A 20,000-nucleotide genomic window follows, 5' to 3' on the forward strand; every position below is an offset into this window, starting at 1 on the left:
TTGTCCCTTTGTAAAAAACGAAGTGAAAACAAATTTAAGTTGTACATGAAAAGACAACTCAATAATAGTTTTTTAAACACTTGGAACGATATTCGTACCAATTATTTGGAAGGCTTTGGTAAATTAAATACATATTTTAAGTATAAAAGGTCTTTTTATTTTGAAAAATACTTGAATATGAAAAACCGAGACAATGTGTAATTATAGCAAAATTCAGAATTAGTAATCATTGTTTAAGGGTAGAAACGGGTAGATATGAAAGGAAACTTAATAAATGTGGTAAAAATGAAATTCTTCCTAGGTGTGAGAGAGTCTGTCGTTACTCCACCTCAAGTCCAACTGAGGATGAATTGCATTTTTTGCTAGAATGTCCACTTTATAATGATTCAAGAAGAGAGTTTTTAGATAAAATCTTTAAAACCTTTCCTAATTTAATACGGCTTAATTAACAATGTTGACCTGTTTACATGGATTATGTCAAATGAAGATTCTGAGTTTGTTGTTTTATTATGCCAACTTTTAAATGCAAATTTTAATAAGAGAAAACAACATAGTTCAATATAGGCATATTGCAGATATTATACATAGGCAACTTATAATGTACATTCTATACATCCTAAAAGAAGATAGCTAACTCTCTGTTCATTATACAATGTTTGTTTTGTTCTGTTTTGTATATGTATAACTGTGATGATTTTGGACACTGTTCTGTATGCTCCACTGTGGGCCCAAATTGGTTGAATAAATATTCTATTCTATTCTATTAGGTATATCTTTCCACCCCCCCCCCCCCCCCCGGTTCCGACGCCTATGCACGCTACATATCTGTAACTTTGTGCACAAGAAATTTATCTTTCTGGTCAAGGTATCACAAGAAATCTCCAATTTCATACAGTTATATTCAGGATTTAACAAAAACTTACTTGGACAATTATGTGTGTTACAAGACACGGTGTGGGTGGAAGATCCGCCACAATTATTTCCGCCATGAGCGGGGGCGGGGTTGTTACATGACCTCCTTCTGGTTTTGGTGCCGCCAGCACAAGACCTGGTACAAGATCCATAGCTTCCCCAACTACCCCAGTTACCGTGGACTGAAACAAGGAAATTTTAGTCTTTATTTTTTAACTTCATATTGTAGGATATCGCAACACATATCTGCATTTGAAATCATTATTTACAGTGTATGCAATTATTCAAATATAACTAATAAAGTGTGTAATTATAGCAATATTTTGATGCACAAGATATTATTTTGTCTAAATAATCTTACATATGTCTCACACACGAACTTCAATAATTTATACTATTTAAAAATCGTTATGAAGACCAAAGTCGAATTAATTTAAGGATAATAAACCATATTTTACATACCTGGACAGCTGTGAGTATTACAAGACACGGTGTGGGTGGACGATCCGCCACAGTTCCGTCCTCCGTGGGCGGGGGCGGGGTTGTTACATGACCTCCTTCTGGTTTTGGTGCCACTTCCACAAGACTTGGTACAAGACCCATATCCACCCCAACTGCCCCAATTACCGTGAACTGTAAGAATTAAGGATGTACAAGAAAGACTAATTTTTATGGCATTGTGTAATGTAAAAAAAAAATAGGAAATGGATTCTAAAATAAATTTGAAGCGTATTCCCTTTGCAGTTTATACATATAAGTAGAAATTTTAGCGTGAATTCAATTTAATTTGCGACATGGATGCATGGTTTTGGATATTTGGAACGTCTTATAACCTCAGTATAGTCCTATTCTACAGATTCCTCTCAAAAGGATTTTTGTTTCTACAAAACATGTTTATGTACCTATTTGAGGATATTGCATTGTAATACAACATTTTTTACATAACTTACCTGCGCATGAATGTGTGTTACAACTTCGTGAACTGGAGGAGGACCCAGGACAAGTTGACCCTCCATTAGATGGGGCGGGGTTGTTACATGACCTGCGGCGGGTCTGGGTACCTGACCCACAAGACCTGGTGCAACTCCCATAGGATCCCCACGAACCCCAGTTTCCATTGACTCTCGGTGCTGTATATAAAGACAATTGTACGAACAAATTACGTAATAATTCAACAGAGGCTTGCAAAGTATTACGCATTCAGTCATTAAGAGGACTGGATGGTTGTGGCCATTTTCAGACTATTTTGATCTCCTTTAGAAGAAGAGCTCCATATAAAGATATTATAAGATTAGAATATGCCAAATGATGGTTGACAGCCAACATTAATTATATCATACCTTTAAAAAAGTGAAATAGACTGTACATATATCTGATGCTTCATTTGTTAACCCCAAGCTTCCTTAAGGTAGTTTTGCCTTGATCATCTCTCACGGTTACCAATATCGATGGAAAAAAAGTTCCTCAAGCAATGTTACATGTATAAACCATGAGGTCACTTACCTGGTTTTTCACACATGGTATAGATACTGGTGTGTGTGCATGGAAGATCATTCCAACCATTCCTATTGGTCAGAACGTGGATACAGTGTTCGCCTCCAGAATTATTTGGTTCACCTGTTGTCAAATTAATTTATTATATAAAAGAACACTATTAATTAACGTTCATAAACTCTCTAGTGAATGATACATGTAATTCTTTTCGTGAGAAAGGATCGCATCTACATATATGTATATGATTTTCAAATTAAAAAAAAATTCCAAATTTACAACAAAATTTATGTTTAAATTGAAATTATGTATGTCTCAATTATTAAATACACAATGTCAGGTAGATTTTTTGGAAAAGATTATTATATTGCCAAAACATATATCAAGGTTTCCAAGAAATGAATATCAAATTGTTTTCTACATCAGGACAGATTAAGAAAGATTATGAACAGTACATTTAACTCTGGACACGACATAGTCCAGACTTTTTACTACCATTTCTAATAATGATATCAAAAATATTTTAACATCACTTGGTGGGATTTCTTCGCAGTATTCCAGGATCTTATGTTGAACTCGCAAACATCTCCACTTCTAAAGATATGAAGTCCTAAAACTCAGAATCCCATGGGAGAATGGTGGGATTTTCAGTCCCACCAACTATCCCTACATTCTCCTATGGGAGAAAAAATGTCAGATGTCAGACTGAAAATCCCACCATTCTCCCATGGGATTCTGAGTTTTAGGATCAAACAAACCTCTGTTCCACTTGGTATAGGACCAGGACCGTGTTCCGCTAGCAAAGAACCAATATCCTTCCTTATTTCCGTCAATACCACTGGTCCACACACTGTTTCCTCCAATTAATCCTAAAAATAGACCCATGAAATAACAAAAAAAAAAGAAACCAATGTCAAATTTCTTATGCGCATGCGTAATATACATGTTCATAAAACGTATCTTTTATCTCCAAAGATGGTAAAATTATAAGAACTTCCCGCCCAACCTTCTATGTAACTCTGTTCTCCGCTATCGTCGATGCTGACTAGATTAGCTCCGTTGTTCTGACATGTTCTCAGGGCAGTTATCCAGTTAGTCTTTCCAAACATCCTGTAGCACCTGTTGCCCCTCTGATGCCAACCGCTGCAGCTGGATGTTCCATCTACAAATCCAGACAGGAGATCCTTATAAACAGCCTGATAGTCATCATCGCAAGCCACTGTTAGTAGTCCGCATATAGCTCCCTCCAGAATGTAAGGGGATCGTAAAGTTTTACCGTGGTTTGCGACGATGCCTTATAGTTAACTCCATGGACTAAACAGAGAGGTAAGTAGCTGCAGAATTGTAACACTCTGCGTTGAGAAAATTCGGACGGATGAAACTTTATCTGTCCGATTTTTCTTAAGAAGAGAGCTTCATTTCTGCAGCTAACAGGTAAGTAATTGGTATAAATTCAAAAACTTTATGAATTACTAGTAAAATAAACTGACAGTTTCTCTTTATGAGCGTTTCCCCTCGTGTTTGTCATTAATTGCTTTGACTTTTAACACTAGTAATATTAAAAATGTCAGTTACAGGTACATATATGCAGAAAGAAAAATTCATAGATACTTGTACTTACAATGGATTTCACAAACATAGGCCAGGGCTCGGTTACATGGTAAATCGTTCCATCCCCTCCGATTCTCATAGATCTGCAAACAGTGTTCGCCTCCACAACAGTTATTAGGTTCACCTTAAATAATCAATTTTCTTTTAGAATTTTTCAGTCAATATGGGACTTTCGTGTACGCATCCCTTCTTCTTAAGTTTGACATTAACAGACTTAGCAAATGTTCTATTAAAATCTGGTAAAATGATTTAATTAAAAACGACACCCTATTCTACCGAGAGAGAGAAAAAATTGCAAGTAGCAGAAATACGAAGAAATATAGCTTAAGGAACCTTTGTTTTTATTTGAAAGCCTTCAGTTTCAATTGCAGTGGTATTCTTAAAATATTTCTTGTATTATAAACTTCTCTTTATTTCAAATAAGGGCACCGCAATTAGTTAGAACACCCTCCCGCAATTTTAAAAAACATATCGAATCCGATATGAATGATTTACAAGCGTACTTGTTTAACTTCCGTAACGCATGCGCACTCTCACCCCATAAACAAACGAGCACGTTCACGCATGCTCCGTAATTACAAACCTCTGTGCCACTTTGTGTACGACCACTTTCCGTATCCGCTGTACCACGCCCAGGCTCCCTCGTAGTTCCGGTCAGATCCGCTGGTCCAGACTGTATATCGACCAATGAGACCTTAAAATACATTAATATCAGATTATTAGCATATTTCCAATAGAAGGCATGTGATAAATTAATAAATGAATTTTGAGCTGATTTTTCTCCCTTTTCGCCCAAGATAGATCATTCTACGTATAAATACGAAATAACTGACTTCTTTAAAAAAATAATAAAGGCCGTGTAAAAACTTTCAGTTGTAAACTGGCTTACACGGACGCACGTTTACATGGACATTAGCCGTATTATTTGAGAGAACAAAGAATTAACAAAAACTTTAAGTTTTCATGCAGAAATGAAATTTTCATTTCACATTAAACATGTTAAAACGTTTTTTAAAATAAATACTTTCAAATTTAGTATTATTTTCTTTTGTTCGTTTTGAGAATTTTTTTTAGGTTGCAAATATTAGAATTGCCAATTTAGTCCTACGAAAAATACATCAACGGAAAAATTTCCTTTTGTTTAAAAGCATTTACATAAAATATGGAAATTACGGGCAGTACTCAAGCTCAAAAGCTCACCTTCTACAAAATAGTTTTCCCCGGAAGTCTCGACACTGACGAGATTTGCTCCGTAACGTTGGCAATCTCTGCCAGCCACTGACCACTCCTTTTTACTCGTGAAGAGTTTGTAACAGTTGTTGCCATACTTAGACCATCCGCTTGGACAGTAAGCATAAGTACAACCTACAATAATGAAAAACGTTAAATATCAATTTGATGTTGGATTATATATAAATAAAAAATAATGTAGGGGGGAAAACTCACAGGAAATTTTTAGTCATATATGAGGTTAAACCCCATTAAAAGTTATATTGGTATATTTTACCCATGGGGTAAATTTAAAACCCCTTGGGGTGTCTGTGGGATTTTTCATGGGGTAATTTTATATACATGATTCTCCATGGGATTTTCTTTTATTTTTATTGAATACCTCAAAAACTAGCACAAAAAGTTTTTTTTTTTATTTCAGATATAAATTTAGGTGGAAATCCCCCACCATTTAAAACAAAAAAAATCTGTAGATAGCTTTAAAGGGAAAGGGTATGCAAGTTCGGAAATATTCTTTCCGAGGTTGTCCCGTATCACTATTTTTTTTTTAAATATTAAATACTTTCTACACTAGCTTATCATGAAATTCCCGTTTAAATTATTGTTTGACAATCTTTTTTTTTTTTTTTTTTGCAAATTTTTTTGTTTCTCACAAACTTTCTTGAGCGTATTTTTTCCAAACTATTTTCTCAAATTTCTCAAGCGTGAGCTCTTGCTTCTTCCACACTGTATAAATTTTTGCTCCTGTACTTGAAATAAACTTACGTATACTTACCAGCAAAAAGAAGCAAGCAAAGGAGTGCAAAAATGTTGTTCGATGACAGCTTTTGCTCAATCTGTGAAATAAAAATTTCTTATTCTTCACTGTGTATATTATCAGCATTATATTTTTGGCGTTTACAAGACAAACTAATTTCAAAAGAAAAAGCTAGTTCAACAAGGTCGCAATGTAAATAATATAATTTTGATTGAAAAATAAATATGTACGAATATATCAAAATTATTTTGCTTCAATTTTTAAAATAGCCTGTAAGTTAGTTTATTTCGTTTTTATTTTTGTTGTTGTTCACTAGATGGAGAACAAGGTTTTAGAATAAAAAAAAAGAACTTTTTTGGATCCAAGTAAACGTATCTATTTCAAAATTATTCTATCTATGAAATTTTCTGAATATATTTTTATATTTTATTGGTATCCATTTTAAATTTTTAGATATGGGCATAATTAAAACGATTCTGTTTTACAAAATTTTACATTCTAAAGTAAAATTCTGATTTTTTTTAATTTTTGAATTGAATAAATTGTAAAAAAAAATGAAAAAAAATAAATAAAAATAAAAAAAAAAAATGAATAAAAATTTTAAAAAAAATTAAAAAATCAAAAATTGAACAGATATCAAAATACTTAGAATATTTCATATCTGTGTAAAATAAAATCAAAATAATCAAAAATATTTTAAATATTAGATAAATGAATAAATAAATTCAAAACATTACCATGGCGACTGAGTAAACCTTGTCTCGCCAATCATATGGATGCACACTAATCAAATGTTAAAGTTAAAAAATTAATCTTTATTTTAAAGAAAAAAAGGCATTTTTTTAATCCAATGTGACCCAATTAAAAAGTACACACACATAAATAGATGTTAGATTAGGGTTACAATGATCTTAAAGATTTTAGAATCGTTATTATGTAAGCAGTTAATCTCAACAAAGAAATTCAGCACAGTCCGAACATTTATCCCTCGAACTACTTAGTGTATACCTGGTTTATATAATCTTCTAAGGTCAAATTTAATCCTATTTGTCCATTTGAATTTATGATGTAACCCCCCAAAAAAAAATAATAATAAGGAAAAAATAGAAAAAGGGGCTCTTAAAGTTTTTAAATATCGGCTGGGATCATGTTTAAGTATATGTCATATCACAACTATAGATTCCATTATTGTTTTTTCCAAATTCATTCAAAAGAAATTGTTTACTCCAGTATTTATTATAACAAGACAATAAAAAACACGTTTGTGCACTAATGGACATGTTTTTGTTCAAACGTATGTCAGATCTCTTTAATATGTGTTTTAGATGTTTGATATCTTAATACGATTTCATTATTTTTAAAGAAAACTAGACCAACAAGTTAAATCCATTTATTGACCTCTTCTTTAACCAAGACTTTGGGGTGCTTAACATTTCACTGACCGTCAAGTAACTTAATGTAATATCAATACAAGGGATATATTTCCTAATGTGTATTTAATCATTCACATATCTATAACGCAACCAGCAAAGTGAGAAAAAACAAATTATGAAAGACAATGTAAATTACATAAATTTTCATCCATTTTTGCAGGATGGAAAGTTTTAATAATTTCATTGTATCTTTTAAACTTGTAACAATTTTCATGCTTTTCGCATAACCACAAAATAAAAAATGCATGTACTTTGTATCTACTATTCTTTCAAGTATCAAAGGTGCATAGGCACAGATTTGAAGTTGATATTTTCTCAAATTTTCTGTATAAAATCACGACTTATATGTTGCAGAAGCATTACACACGAAAATATTTTTTCCCCCTAAGTATTAAGAATAAAATTAAAATTTGTGAAAGTGCTAGGATGTGTCAATCAAATCCATCCAAAAATTTGAAGTTGTTATAACTTTTAGATGAAATAAGATTTTTAACATATTTTCGTGTGAAATGCTATTACACTGTATGATTCGTGATATTATACAGAAAATATTAACTTCAAATCTGTGTCTATGTACCTTTAATTTTATTGATACGCCATCTCTGTTGCAGAAAAAGTCACATCATTACACGTCAGGATGAATAAATTTACAGAACTCTGCATAGTATGTAAGAAAAAGGAAAACAAACTTTTTTTTTCGATGTATGATTTTATTTTTCGGAAACAGATTTGTATACAGGATCGTTTTTTAGTATGCTCTTCCTTTTTGTTTCCATGGACTACAACAAAGTGGCGATGACAGCAGCCACCATCGTCAGAGCTAGTGAGAACAACATTGTTGTACCTAAAAGAAAATCAAAACATTTTTATTTAGTGATTTTTGGGGGGTTGGGAGGGGGGTTCATTTTTGGACTTCGAACAGTTTAATTTTATTGTCGCTTTAATTTTTAACTGTACTTTTGATTCAAATTACGACAGTTTATAGCTAGGAACCATAAACTGAACCGCAAAAGGAATGAATCCATCCACTCAAAAACTTCTTTGCAATATGACATTGATTGATTGATTGTATGTTGTTTAATGTCCCTCTCGAGAATCTTTCACTCACTGTATGCCGGTGAAGCGTTTTAAATTGAGACCTATACTCGGCACTCAGAGCCACTGAGCTGTGAGGGTTCTTTATTATCGTGTCAACGCCTACCGTGACACGAGACCTACCTTTTTGAGGTCATATATGAAAGACCCGTGACTTTCACTACTAGTACCGAGCACTTGGCGAAGGAACAGTCATAATCTATGTTTACGTGTAAGGTATGACGCCGAACCGCGAACGGGAATCGAAACCGGGCCTCGCGATCAAGAAGCGAACGATCTACCACTATGCTACCGTGACCGATATGAAATTGAAAAATAGGACCAAGAAAAATATTTTCAAAAATGCAAATTGCATCAATTTCTACTAGCGGAACACTTACTAGAGTTCTCCGCCATGCACATGGCTGCCTGTGTAGCGGGACATCCGGCGTAGCCTTCTGTTTCGTCACTTCCGTCGTCGCAGTCACTGGAGCAGTCACACTTGAATGACTCTTGAATGCAGCTCATCGAACCAGTCTCACAGGTAAAATACCCGGATGGACACATCTGAAAAACGCATTAAATAATTTTACAATTTCTCCACATTAAGCGAAATCTTTACTGTAACAGTGCTTACTTTTTTTTAATTTCTTGAAACAAATTATAATTATATACAGTCGTGTATACGTAGAAAGAGGGATAAAACACCATGCACCTGTTGGTATTGTCCTGCGGCCACCGTTGGGCACGCGGCTGTGTTACAGTCATTGAATTCAGACATGGCACCCACACAATCTTTTCCTCCGTTCGCAGGTGCTGGGTTATCACACGTGCGTGATCTGGACCACTCTCCTCCTCCGCAAGTCTTCGTGCACGTGCCCCAAGAAGCCCAACTTCCCCATGATCCATCAACTATTAAAAAAAAATAGGTATGTTTTCAAAGCTTGAAGTCATTAATTTTTTTTCATTATTCTCAGACTCAAATTGCTGGGAAATAAAACAGATTTTCCCCTCAAAACTTAAGACTTAAGAACGCAGAAGAAATCAACACATACTGATGCAGACTTGAGTATTGCAGTCACGAGGTGAATCCGTGTAACTACCCACGCAGTCTTTTCCGCCATATTGAGGGGCCGGATCTGTACATGTTCTATTTCGCCCCTGTGTTCCTCCCCCGCATGTGACAGAACACGTGTCCCAGGTTCCCCAGCTCGCCCACTCACCATCGACTGAAAATCAATGAAATGCCGTAGTCCCTTAAATATATCAAAAAGAACCTTTATTAAATAGGGAAAAGGTTATTTTTGTAACAATGACTTACTAGGGCATGGGTTTGTACTACAGGATTGGGGCGTGTCCTGAGCATTTCCAACGCAGTCGTTACCTCCATGTTGAGGTTGTGGGTTGGTACAGGTCCGAGTACGATTTTGGTTACCTCCACCGCAAGTAGTTGAACAAGTGCCCCATGATCCCCAACTTCCCCACATGCCATCAACTATCAGAGAAAAATATATTCAACCTCCTTTTTCATACTATCATCTCTTTTATACACAAATGGTTCTCGAAATTTCTAATGAATATTAACTTTATAGCCATTCATATAACAGGACAAAGAAAAATATATACTTGGGCATGGTTGCGTGTTGCAGTCGGCATCTTCACTGACGTCACCAGGACAAGTGGCGCCGTTACCAAGAGGAGCAGGATTGTCACATGTCCTTGTTCTTGTCTTCTTTCCGGTTCCGCAAGTTTTGGAGCATGCGCCGTATGAACCCCATGATCCCCAAGCGCCATTTTCTGTTTGAAATCGTTATTCATGTTAAATATAAAGATAATATAATATCTTAAACAACTCGCTATAGGAGAAGTAACTTCTAGAAAGCGCGCTCAGATGAGCTTGCTGCTAGTCTTTATGTACAAAAACATGGAAATTGAAACTTAAATCACACAAGCAATGTTTTGATTTACATCTTAAAATATCTTAGTCGATGTTAAAGCCTGTGGATTCCACATTATCTGTTTGGCGAAAAAGGAGAATACAACTTACTATCAGTGCACCTTTGACCGAGCCAATCTCCAGTACACGTGCACGTGTAGTCCATTCCCTCGTTATAGCACGTGCCACCATTTTGACAAGGGTTGGGGTAACAATTGTCCATAACTAAATAGATATGATTCATGTTCAACTAAATCTGAAAATTAAAGTTGACGCCCAACTCAAAAGCAGTAAAAGACAATTTTAATGAATGTACAAAAGGTGTAAGACTACAAGGTTTATGGTTTAATTATTTGAATACAGTGGACCTTAGATATCCGGATGCTGCAGTATCCGGACGATTCTTCATTGGAACGGAATTTTTTAACATTATTTAGTCTTGTTTAACTGATGATTCAGGTATCCGGACGCTTCTCATATCCAGACAAATTGACTAGGAACCAAAGCGTCCGGATAAATGAGGCCCCACTGTAGTTTCATTGTTTATATGATATCCGAGTAATATTTTTTAATCAATGCTATAAAACATATTTTGGTCTATACTTTCAACAACTTACCAACGGAAATGAGGAACAGGTCCGCAATAACCATGTCTGGAAAAAAAGTGTTTGTATGGTATGTCAAATTTACTTTTAAATATTTTGCACGTTACTATGATATTGATATTAATATCATTGTGCATGCATTACAAAACTGATACCACTTATTTCTTAAATAATACACTAGTAGTTTAAAGTTTAACATAATGAAACCGTGACTTCATTTTTTTAAAATTTATTTATCAGATTTAAAGAAAAATAAAACTGACTATCTTGTAAATCCCGCCCTGGTAGGCCGCTGTACAGGAAGTAGGGGCGAGTGGTTCTGCGCTCCCATGCGCATGCGTCACCTTCCACCACAAGGAACCAACCAGCATCATTCCCGCATCCACCGTAGTTGTTTTGAATGAAGAAACGTCTTTTTAGAGATCCATCTCTGAATTGAAAAAAAGGTGAGATTTTAGTAATGTGCACTTTCACTGAGTACTTAGCCTGGTTTCAAGTTTGTCTTTTTGATATTACTGATTTGTAATATTCTTATTTATTTTATAATATGTACATGTAGACTTTGATATTGAACTTAAGAAAGTGCCAGGTTTTCTTACCCTGGGATTCCACAATAAGACACAGCCTTAAGGCGGGTCAGGTCACTATAAGATGAATACAGAATTCTACTACAGTCAAACCAGCTGTTTTTGTCAGCGACACCGTGTGTATCAAACACTGCATAACCGGTTTCTTTGCCCTTCGAGTAATAGCTTACTCTCACCTAATATTTGATAATTGAAGATGAATTAATTTAAAATGCAAAGAATAAAATTCATTACTAACATGCCATAAAGCTATACGAACTTAGTGACAGAGAATATGTTTGATATGGCTTTTTACATGTGCTTATATCCATTTGAATTTGTTTTCCAAATGCTGTATACGATCTTAGATTTTATTCTTACAGCAGATATCTGATAGTTTCCCCAGTTATCGACAACGCTGGACTTGTATGTTTTTGTGCCTGTACCAATGGTCAGAGCGTCTGCGTCAAATTCGTTAAGAGTGTAAGTACCGGTCCACAAGTCGTACACGGAAGTCGCCGGTGCAATGGACACTGTATGGGCAATCTTCATCACCATTCGCCAACCTTGGAATCGAAAAAAAATTACAGAAAATAGAATCAACATAATTTCAAAACAACTTACGTTAAACGACTTACGTTTTAAAGAAATTGATAATTATAGAGAAAATGGGCCCCTCTCTTATAGGTAACCTTACTCAGAATTCTCAGTTGTTACCTTTTACAAAAATTGCCATTGTTTCAGCTGCAGGAAACTCGGCTTGATTCCAAGCATTATCTGAAAAAAAGATATCTTTGATGTCAGCTAAACGGAGCACCAATCTTTATTAATAAAAATACCTTGGCATAGCGATGGATGAACAAAAATCCTTACTAATACTTCAAAATACTTATAACTCACTAGCTTGACAAAGTGCCCATGTTTTCTTGTTACTGTAAAGGAAATATGGTCTAGGTCTGACGTTTTGATCCCATGAGCAAGGCGTGGAAGAATCCGAGGAGTCCAGAATGTTCATCCAAGCTTTGTCATTCGGACATCCTCCGTGTTCCTTATGAACACAGAATCGTCGTGTACCATCGCTATTTTGAAAAAAAGAAAAGAAACATTTTCCAACTGACGATTTCTTGAAATTTTATCCAAAAAGAAAAAAATCCACTGTTATTTCACTCGGCACACCTCGGCCGATTCGCCAAGGTTTGCAGCTAGATTAATTGCTATCTATCAGAATTTTTATCAAAATTGATGACGTACCCATCAATGCTGGAGCCGACCTTTGTGTACCCAATGATATCGTTCCAGTAGGAGTAAAGAATTCTGTCGTCGTTGAACCAACCATTCTTGTCGGCGTCACGTCCGTCAAAAATGATAAAGGCAACCTCTACGCCGTTGGTAAAGTATGCGTATTTTACCTGAAAAAAAACATAGCAAATTACATTTGTCAAAAATCAAGAACTTAAAGAAAGAAATAAAAGCACCAGAGTGCAGCATACCACAACGACCTTATCATACCATGGCTAACTTAAGAACTATTGACCATCCTGACACCTTCAAGGTGGACGGCGCACTCATTGGATGAGCGGGTTCCTGACCCGTGGCATTGTGAGGATAGATCATATTCCACTATCGGGTTCATGACCCCTAACATTGTGAGGATGTATGGTCTACCATTATATTCAATGATGTTTAAATAGTCCAGCAAAAATAATTTGAGTTCCTTACGCTTTCGATGAAAAATCCCGGAATGCTTCTCCAGGTCTCTACATTCTTGGACTTGTACACGAGGTTCGGTGCCTTGGTGAGGGTCTGAGCGGAGGGGTTGTCACTGTTCAGGGTGTCGGAGGAGTACCACAGCTGTCTCAGGCCACCCTGGGGAGGAACCACGCCCTCCACCGCCTTAAATACCATGTCCCAGGCTGTGTGAGTAAAATTTATTAGTTTTATACATGAATTAAGCGATAAATAAAATTAGTTCAAAAGTAACCTTCACGATAAAAATTTACAAGTAGCTCAAATAAAACTTATTGCAAATGCATTGATCCAAAGTAGGAAAATGAGTTGCAATAGGTATCATTATCAAAACACTTTTATATCCCTCATTTCCTATTTAATTTTGCCTACAGTATGTACATACCCATTACAGAAACAACCATAGCGTCAGCGGTGCCTTTGTTTCCTAGAAAGGGAAAAAGAAGAATAATTCTACCACGATTATCGTAAACTTCAAAGGAAACCGCCGGACATTATTCTCCAATAAATCACGAACGTCATCAAAAAATTATCAGATCAGAAACACGTATCAAATCTTAACAATTCAAATGCATGTTTGGGCTGTAGAATGAAATACTTGTTTAGACCGCATCGATGTGTCGTCTTTTGCAGTATAAACACTGTAAATTGCATCAAGATGCGGATGAATGTCGGTTTTTATAGCTAAGCGAGGCTATTCCACGGACCTCCCTACACATTAAACAACGTGATTTTAGCAGTAAAACAGGAACATGATTTTGTTATTGTATATTCTTTTTAACTGATCAATCCACATTACGAACATATTAGTAATTAAATAAGGCTATTTTAAATGTAACGAAAGCTCAGATCGTCTGCATTCTATGTACAGGTAAGCAAACAAATTTTACCTTTGGTGTTAAATGAAACAGCGTAATTTAGACAGGGTGACCTAATTCGTTTCTCTATAGAGGAAACGATTATCCCTTATTTAGCGTTTGTACCATACTTGGTAGAATAGAAATAAAGTCCTTGTTGTCGTGAATGATGCAGAATAACCTCCTCGGTCTCGAAATGTTGTTTGAAATATAAAAGCCTCGGCTAGCGCCTCGGCTTTTATCTTTCAAACAACATTTCTCGACCACGGAGGTTATTCTGCAACATTCACGAAAACGCGGACTTTATTTCTTAAATCAACTGGATATAAAATTAATAATTAATGCATTTTATCATCACAAAAATGTCACCATAATCCTCTTGTATAACTGAAAATATGAATATGCATTTTGGGATCAATTATAATGTGCATTACTAGTTACTGTATTTTTCCTTCAGTCATAACACTTGCAAAACATACAAAGTATGATTCATCTGAGTTTATCATTTATAAGATTTTACCTGAGCTCCAGTTTTCTTTGGTAGTTGAAGCAGAGTAATAGAAGTAAGGTGTTCCCGCCATAACGTCCCATTCTGTACATTCGGAAGTTGCGTCATAATCTTTAAGCATGAACCAACCAGCGTCGGAGGTGCAGCCGCCATATTGGTGATTAATGAAAAAGGTACGTCTTCCGGTGTTAGGGCTACACGGGAAATCATATTTCATGTATAAATGATAATTTTATGCGTACATTGGTACATAAAGACAAAAAAGATGGGATTTTGCTTACTGGCATTTTACCATAGGGAAAGGGAAGAATACATGGTTGCGTCATGGGCCTATGTGTATATGCTCACAGTTAGTTCATGAATATAGGTCCATGGTTGCGGTGACAGTATAATTTCGAGCTAAGGGTGCTTAATTTGGAAACAATGTAGTTTTTAAAATCATTTTAATAAACTTTTATCAGTTTATCAATCGGTTTTTTTTTATTTATTTGAAAATACATGTACAATTTATGACGTCACCTACTTCATTTCGCAGTAGTTTTTGGTGGCCGTTGTAATATCAGTGTAGCTGGAGTCAATGATTCGTCCACAGTCCAGCCACTCGTTCTTACTTTTTCCCATACTGTCAAACACCACGTATGCTACCTCCTTATTGCCTTTGTAAGCTGACAGACGGACCTTATTAAAAAAAAGAAAACAAAATGTGTGAAAAACGTGCGAAGGTCAAAGATTGTGCGGTCAGACAGACAGGATAAAATCAATATACATGTACATGTATACCTCCGACTCTTCTATGATAGCAGCATAAAATAGATATGGTTACAAAGTATCTGATGTTAAATGTTCATTTTAGAAATGAATTTGATTTTTGAAGATTCAAGAGGTTATGAACTACGACGCTTCACGCCAGCATATTTCACGAAGCGCGTTAGCGCTTCATGATAAATATGCCGGCGTGAAGCTTTGTAGTTCATATACCTCATGAATCTTCAAAAATTAAATTCATTTCTTATATTTACATTATTTTCCGATGACTTGCCATAAATTTACGCCATTCAACTGTTATTTTTACAACAAAACAATGTGCACTATATTTTTTGACGTCAAGAGCGGTATTACGACGTAACAATGAAGATATTCATGCTTATTTGTGGTACATACCTAATGTAGTTCATGAGAAAATATTGACATTCAGTGTAATTTTCCTTATGAAATCTACTAGAAATCCACGACGTTCAAATTTCTATAACACCCGCGAAACCTTGTCACCGCGCGTTAGAATACACAGTAGGAACTACATGTATTTTCAATACTCTACTAACACCAAACTGTAAAAAGTTTTATTTCAATTTAATGAAAAACTATAATCTTGAAAAATTAACGTAAAAATTAACGTAATGTGCATTAAGACTTAATTTGTCAATTTTTTTCCTCGCAATGTTTGTTTGCGTAATTTAACTATGAAACGTCATTTAACGTCATTTGACGTCACAAACGGCTCTTACATCTATTAACCTCGGCAGTTTTGAAGGGCACTAAATTAACATTTAAGATTAACGAAATAAGAAATTATGAAAAATGAAAATTAGAGAATGTAAATATAAGCACTGAATTCATTTTTTTGGATGTCTTTGGTCCTATAACACACCTGGCCGTGCCGACGAATTATCATACCGCGCTAACGCGCGGTATTCAATTTGTCGGCACGGCCAGGTGTGTTATAGGACCGAAGACATCCAAAAATATGATTTCAATGCTTAAATATACTGCATTTTATTTTGTAGAGAATCATGGGGAAATTTATTGGAAATGTAAATATTTGCATGCATACGTTTATTAAACTATTCATCCAGTTTTATCAATGGTATATACATAAAAGGAATCACTTAATTCAAAAACATATTTGTTGGTATTGCTTGTAAGAAATAATTATGCCTTTTGGGAGTGTTTGTTTTTGATATGTAAGTACGTCAAATAATGAATGAATGAGAGGAAGAGAGGAGGGGAGGGGGTAAACCTACAGCGGAGAAGCTTCGGCTTTGCCAGTCGTCCAGCCATTTTGATTTGTAGATTTTGCTGGCGGCGCTGAAGTCTCTCATGGCCGACACGTCTTCTCCGTTGTAATGTCCGCTGGCTGTCCAGAAGGCGTTGACACTACTGTATCCCGTGGGACGCGCTCCTTTAGGGAGCTTGAACACTACATTCCAGGCTAGAAAAAAAAGGTTTTGGATTTTTTAGAATCGATGATTTTTTAAAGATGATAATTGATAATAAATAAATGTATTCTTTTGCAGAATTTATTGTCAACAAGAGAGAAATTGGGTAATTTTTGTATTAAAATTTCATTGGTGGTATTCAAAGATTGTAACTCAAAGCAAACAATTAATCGAACAAAGATGTATCTTCTTACTATTTATATGCATATCTTTTTTGTTAACAAGATATCCTAATGTACATGTATTTCATATATTGAGAATTTCATCTCTCTTTTTTTTTTTTTTGATTTTATAAATAATGATCAATTCGATGTTTGTCATAATTCACATTAAAATAACAACTTTGACGTTTAAATTAATTTAAGAATAAACTTATCCTTAGGTTCTTGTTTTTCAATTATAGATACAATAAGAATTGACATACGCCCTCTGTGGTTGTCGAAGAGTTGACCTATTGCTGACCCGATGATGCAAGCAACTAGAAACAGCAAAACTGTCGACTGGACAGCCTGAAAATTAATAAATTAAATAATTAATCAATAAAATAAACAATAGTAGAACTTTAACTACTGATTTCATTTTTGAGAGATTATATAAATTCAAATACATATAGATAAAAAAAAAAACGGTGAACCAAATAAGCCTCGATTTGATCGGATTTCTTGAATTGATTATTTTGACATAAAATTAATGATTTCATCAATGAAACAAAATCTATATTTGAATACAATTTATGCATTGTGAAAAAATAAAGTTTAGAAATTACAATATATTTTTATGTTCGTGTCATTGTGTAATTATGTAAAATTATAAATATATTTATAATCATTATTTATCTATTTATAAGATTAGTATATTGAATGCTTACATATTATTAAAATTTCTTACCATGACTGAAAGTTTTAAAGCCAGCAGAAAATATATACTATCTTTACAAGGTACAAATGATAATTACTAGATATACTTGAAAATGATCATTTTATATTCATGTTAACTATTTTGTTATGTTTATGGCTTAACTCCTGTTAAAGACTACATCAAACAACTGAGAAAATGTATCAATTATACCGATACAATACACACTTTAAAAATAGTGACACAAGATATTTTCAATAGCAAACATAATTCTAAAACTTCATTGACTTTATTAAATGCCAGGAATCTATCTGCAACCTATTTTTTTTTTTTTTTTTTTTTTTTGCTTTCAAGATTATTAAATTAGGAATATGTTACGTTTAAGGAGGTTGGCTAATGTTATCAAAAGTATTTTGGTCAAGTGTACATTATTTTCAAAAATATTTTTAAAATTTATCTACACACATATATGTAGCTTAATAATAAATCAAAACAAAAAAGGGGTCAGTGCGCTTTTTAAAGCACTATCTAGAAATCAATATGACCTTTGTGCACTATAAATACCTCTAACACATAAATTAAATTTTTAAAGTTTGTCCTTTAGTTTGTTTTATCCAAAATGAATTTTTCATCTTAAATAGTCACATTAGAATTGTAGTAACAAACAGTTTCAAATAACTTTGCATAGTCAATTATTTGACCAGTCTGCACTCGAAAATAATATATTTCTGGTATTTAAAATTTGAAAAGCAAGAAAGTAATTTAAAAGTAACATGTCATTTTTTCTGAAATGAAGCAGAGTGGTTAATAGTCTATATAAAGAAAATGATATAACAAGTGGGGGTCTTTGATGTTGATTTTTAGATATTACTTAAAATACTGCTAATTTATATAAGCTTAAATTGTGCAGTTTCTTTTCAATGACATTAACGATATATTTGAATTTTTTACAAAATATGATGAAAAAAATCATGAAAGTTTATTCAATATATATTTTAAGACCAGTAAAAACATTTCACTGCACAAAGTTATTCTTAATGCAGGCTGCATGCAAAAATAGGTATCCAAACTTAACAATACTGAATACTCCGAAAGAGGAAAAATTAATCTTTTTTTTTCGGAAAAAAAAAACCATCCGCCACAAAATACAGTTTCTGACTGTATGTATTCATTTAACCATGGGTTTTTAATTGAATATAGTTTGAAAGAATTAAATAGAATATAGTTTAAATAGCATTATAGAATCCATATTTATATCCAAATAAGTAAAAACTAAAACATTATGCAGAGTTTTTTTTAAAAAATAGATGTCAAAGCAAAAATCTGCTGAAAAGCTGATGAGCGAACCTCGTTAAACATACAAAGGGTTTAACGGACAGTACATACCATCATCCTGAGATACCAAATAATTTTTTTCTACGCTCGGGTCATTTTTTTTAATTGGCACTAAAGATTTTTAAATATTTTTTAACAAAATTCATATATATGTATATGAGATTTTCATTTCTTATAATGGCACTAATTGGCTGAAGAAAAGCTAAAAACAGGCAAAAAGATCAATTTATTTTCAAAATGTCTATTTAGTCTTTTTATAATTCTTTGATTTTCATACCTTAAACTGAATGTTCATTCAATGACTTTGACAAAAGGTATGTATAAATCTATTTCAAAACAGTTAGTTTATGTGTATCTTTTTAAGTTTCCTTTTAATTTTTCTTTTTAGAAATTATCATGAAAATTTGACAAAGGTATATCATACTGACAAGTGTTAGCCGGATTTCATTCACATATAACAAAGTAAAATTGCAAATAATTTGTCTTTTACTATCTTAAATCATAATTTAATATTTTTTTTATTAAAAAATATCAACAAAGTAAAAAAAAGATTAACCTGACTTATACAATAAAATAAAAACAGTTCATATTGGAAATGATAGATACAACAGCGTTTCTATCATTTCTTAAAAAGTTCCAGTGTGTATTTTCAATCGATTAAGTATAAGCTTGCCCTAGCTGAGTTCAGGTAAAATTAACTTGTCCTATTGCCCTGGAATAAATTGAGGTCTACTTTAGACAACCGGCCTTTAAAGCTGGTTTTAATTTGTAAGTATTTCTTTCAGAATTATTCTGGCTCAAGACCAAAGACGATTACTTAACAGGTCACTAAAATTAGCAATTTTCGTATGTTACATTAAGGTAGCTA

The 20,000-nt window shown here is 33.9% G+C and overlaps 2 protein-coding genes across 2 annotated transcripts in view; both read right to left on the minus strand.

The window, feature by feature from the left end:
• The window catches only part of LOC134280202 (SCO-spondin-like), an 18,449-nt gene extending 7,785 nt beyond the window's left edge, over positions 1-10,664 (minus strand). Inside the window, exons 1-15 of the mRNA XM_062762620.1 lie at positions 10,556-10,664; positions 10,135-10,305; positions 9,830-10,003; positions 9,564-9,737; positions 9,224-9,420; positions 8,910-9,075; positions 5,215-5,379; positions 4,598-4,708; positions 4,025-4,138; positions 3,410-3,565; positions 3,162-3,272; positions 2,416-2,529; positions 1,863-2,042; positions 1,375-1,545; positions 924-1,094 (exon numbers count right to left, since the gene is read on the minus strand). Of these exons, the coding sequence (XP_062618604.1) occupies positions 924-1,094; positions 1,375-1,545; positions 1,863-2,042; positions 2,416-2,529; positions 3,162-3,272; positions 3,410-3,565; positions 4,025-4,138; positions 4,598-4,708; positions 5,215-5,379; positions 8,910-9,075; positions 9,224-9,420; positions 9,564-9,737; positions 9,830-10,003; positions 10,135-10,305; positions 10,556-10,610 (2,230 nt within the window). The 5' untranslated portion in view covers positions 10,611-10,664. The remainder of the gene's footprint in view (positions 1-923; positions 1,095-1,374; positions 1,546-1,862; positions 2,043-2,415; positions 2,530-3,161; positions 3,273-3,409; positions 3,566-4,024; positions 4,139-4,597; positions 4,709-5,214; positions 5,380-8,909; positions 9,076-9,223; positions 9,421-9,563; positions 9,738-9,829; positions 10,004-10,134; positions 10,306-10,555) is intronic.
• A 377-nt stretch (positions 10,665-11,041) lies between these two features.
• Positions 11,042-19,189, minus strand: LOC134280203 (uncharacterized). Its single transcript, XM_062762621.1, has 14 exons — positions 19,184-19,189; positions 17,367-17,451; positions 16,748-16,935; positions 15,250-15,404; positions 14,739-14,920; positions 13,747-13,788; positions 13,335-13,528; positions 12,867-13,024; positions 12,516-12,694; positions 12,333-12,392; positions 11,997-12,181; positions 11,649-11,812; positions 11,313-11,479; positions 11,042-11,097 (listed from the first exon to the last, which is right to left on the minus strand). Exons 1-14 carry the CDS (start codon positions 19,187-19,189, stop codon positions 11,042-11,044), a joined length of 1,821 nt encoding a protein of 606 aa, XP_062618605.1.
• Positions 19,190-20,000: the final 811 nt, after the last annotated feature.

The sequence above is a fragment of the Saccostrea cucullata genome, unplaced genomic scaffold (assembly GCF_032062105.1).
Source record: "Saccostrea cucullata isolate Sc308-1 unplaced genomic scaffold, CSIRO_AGI_Scuc_v1 ctg483, whole genome shotgun sequence".
Classification (NCBI taxonomy): domain Eukaryota; kingdom Metazoa; phylum Mollusca; class Bivalvia; order Ostreida; family Ostreidae; genus Saccostrea; species Saccostrea cuccullata.

What these genes read in the sequence shown, in the direction of transcription:
- LOC134280203 (XM_062762621.1), bottom strand. An exon ending in CGGGATTTTTCATCGAAAGC is followed by an intron (nt 13,025 to 13,334) that starts GTAAGGAACTCA and finishes GTTTTTTTTCAG; the next exon opens with GTAAAATACGCATACTTTAC. An exon ending in TCTTATTGTGGAATCCCAGG is followed by an intron (nt 11,480 to 11,648) that starts GTAAGAAAACCT and finishes TTTTCAATTCAG; the next exon opens with AGATGGATCTCTAAAAAGAC.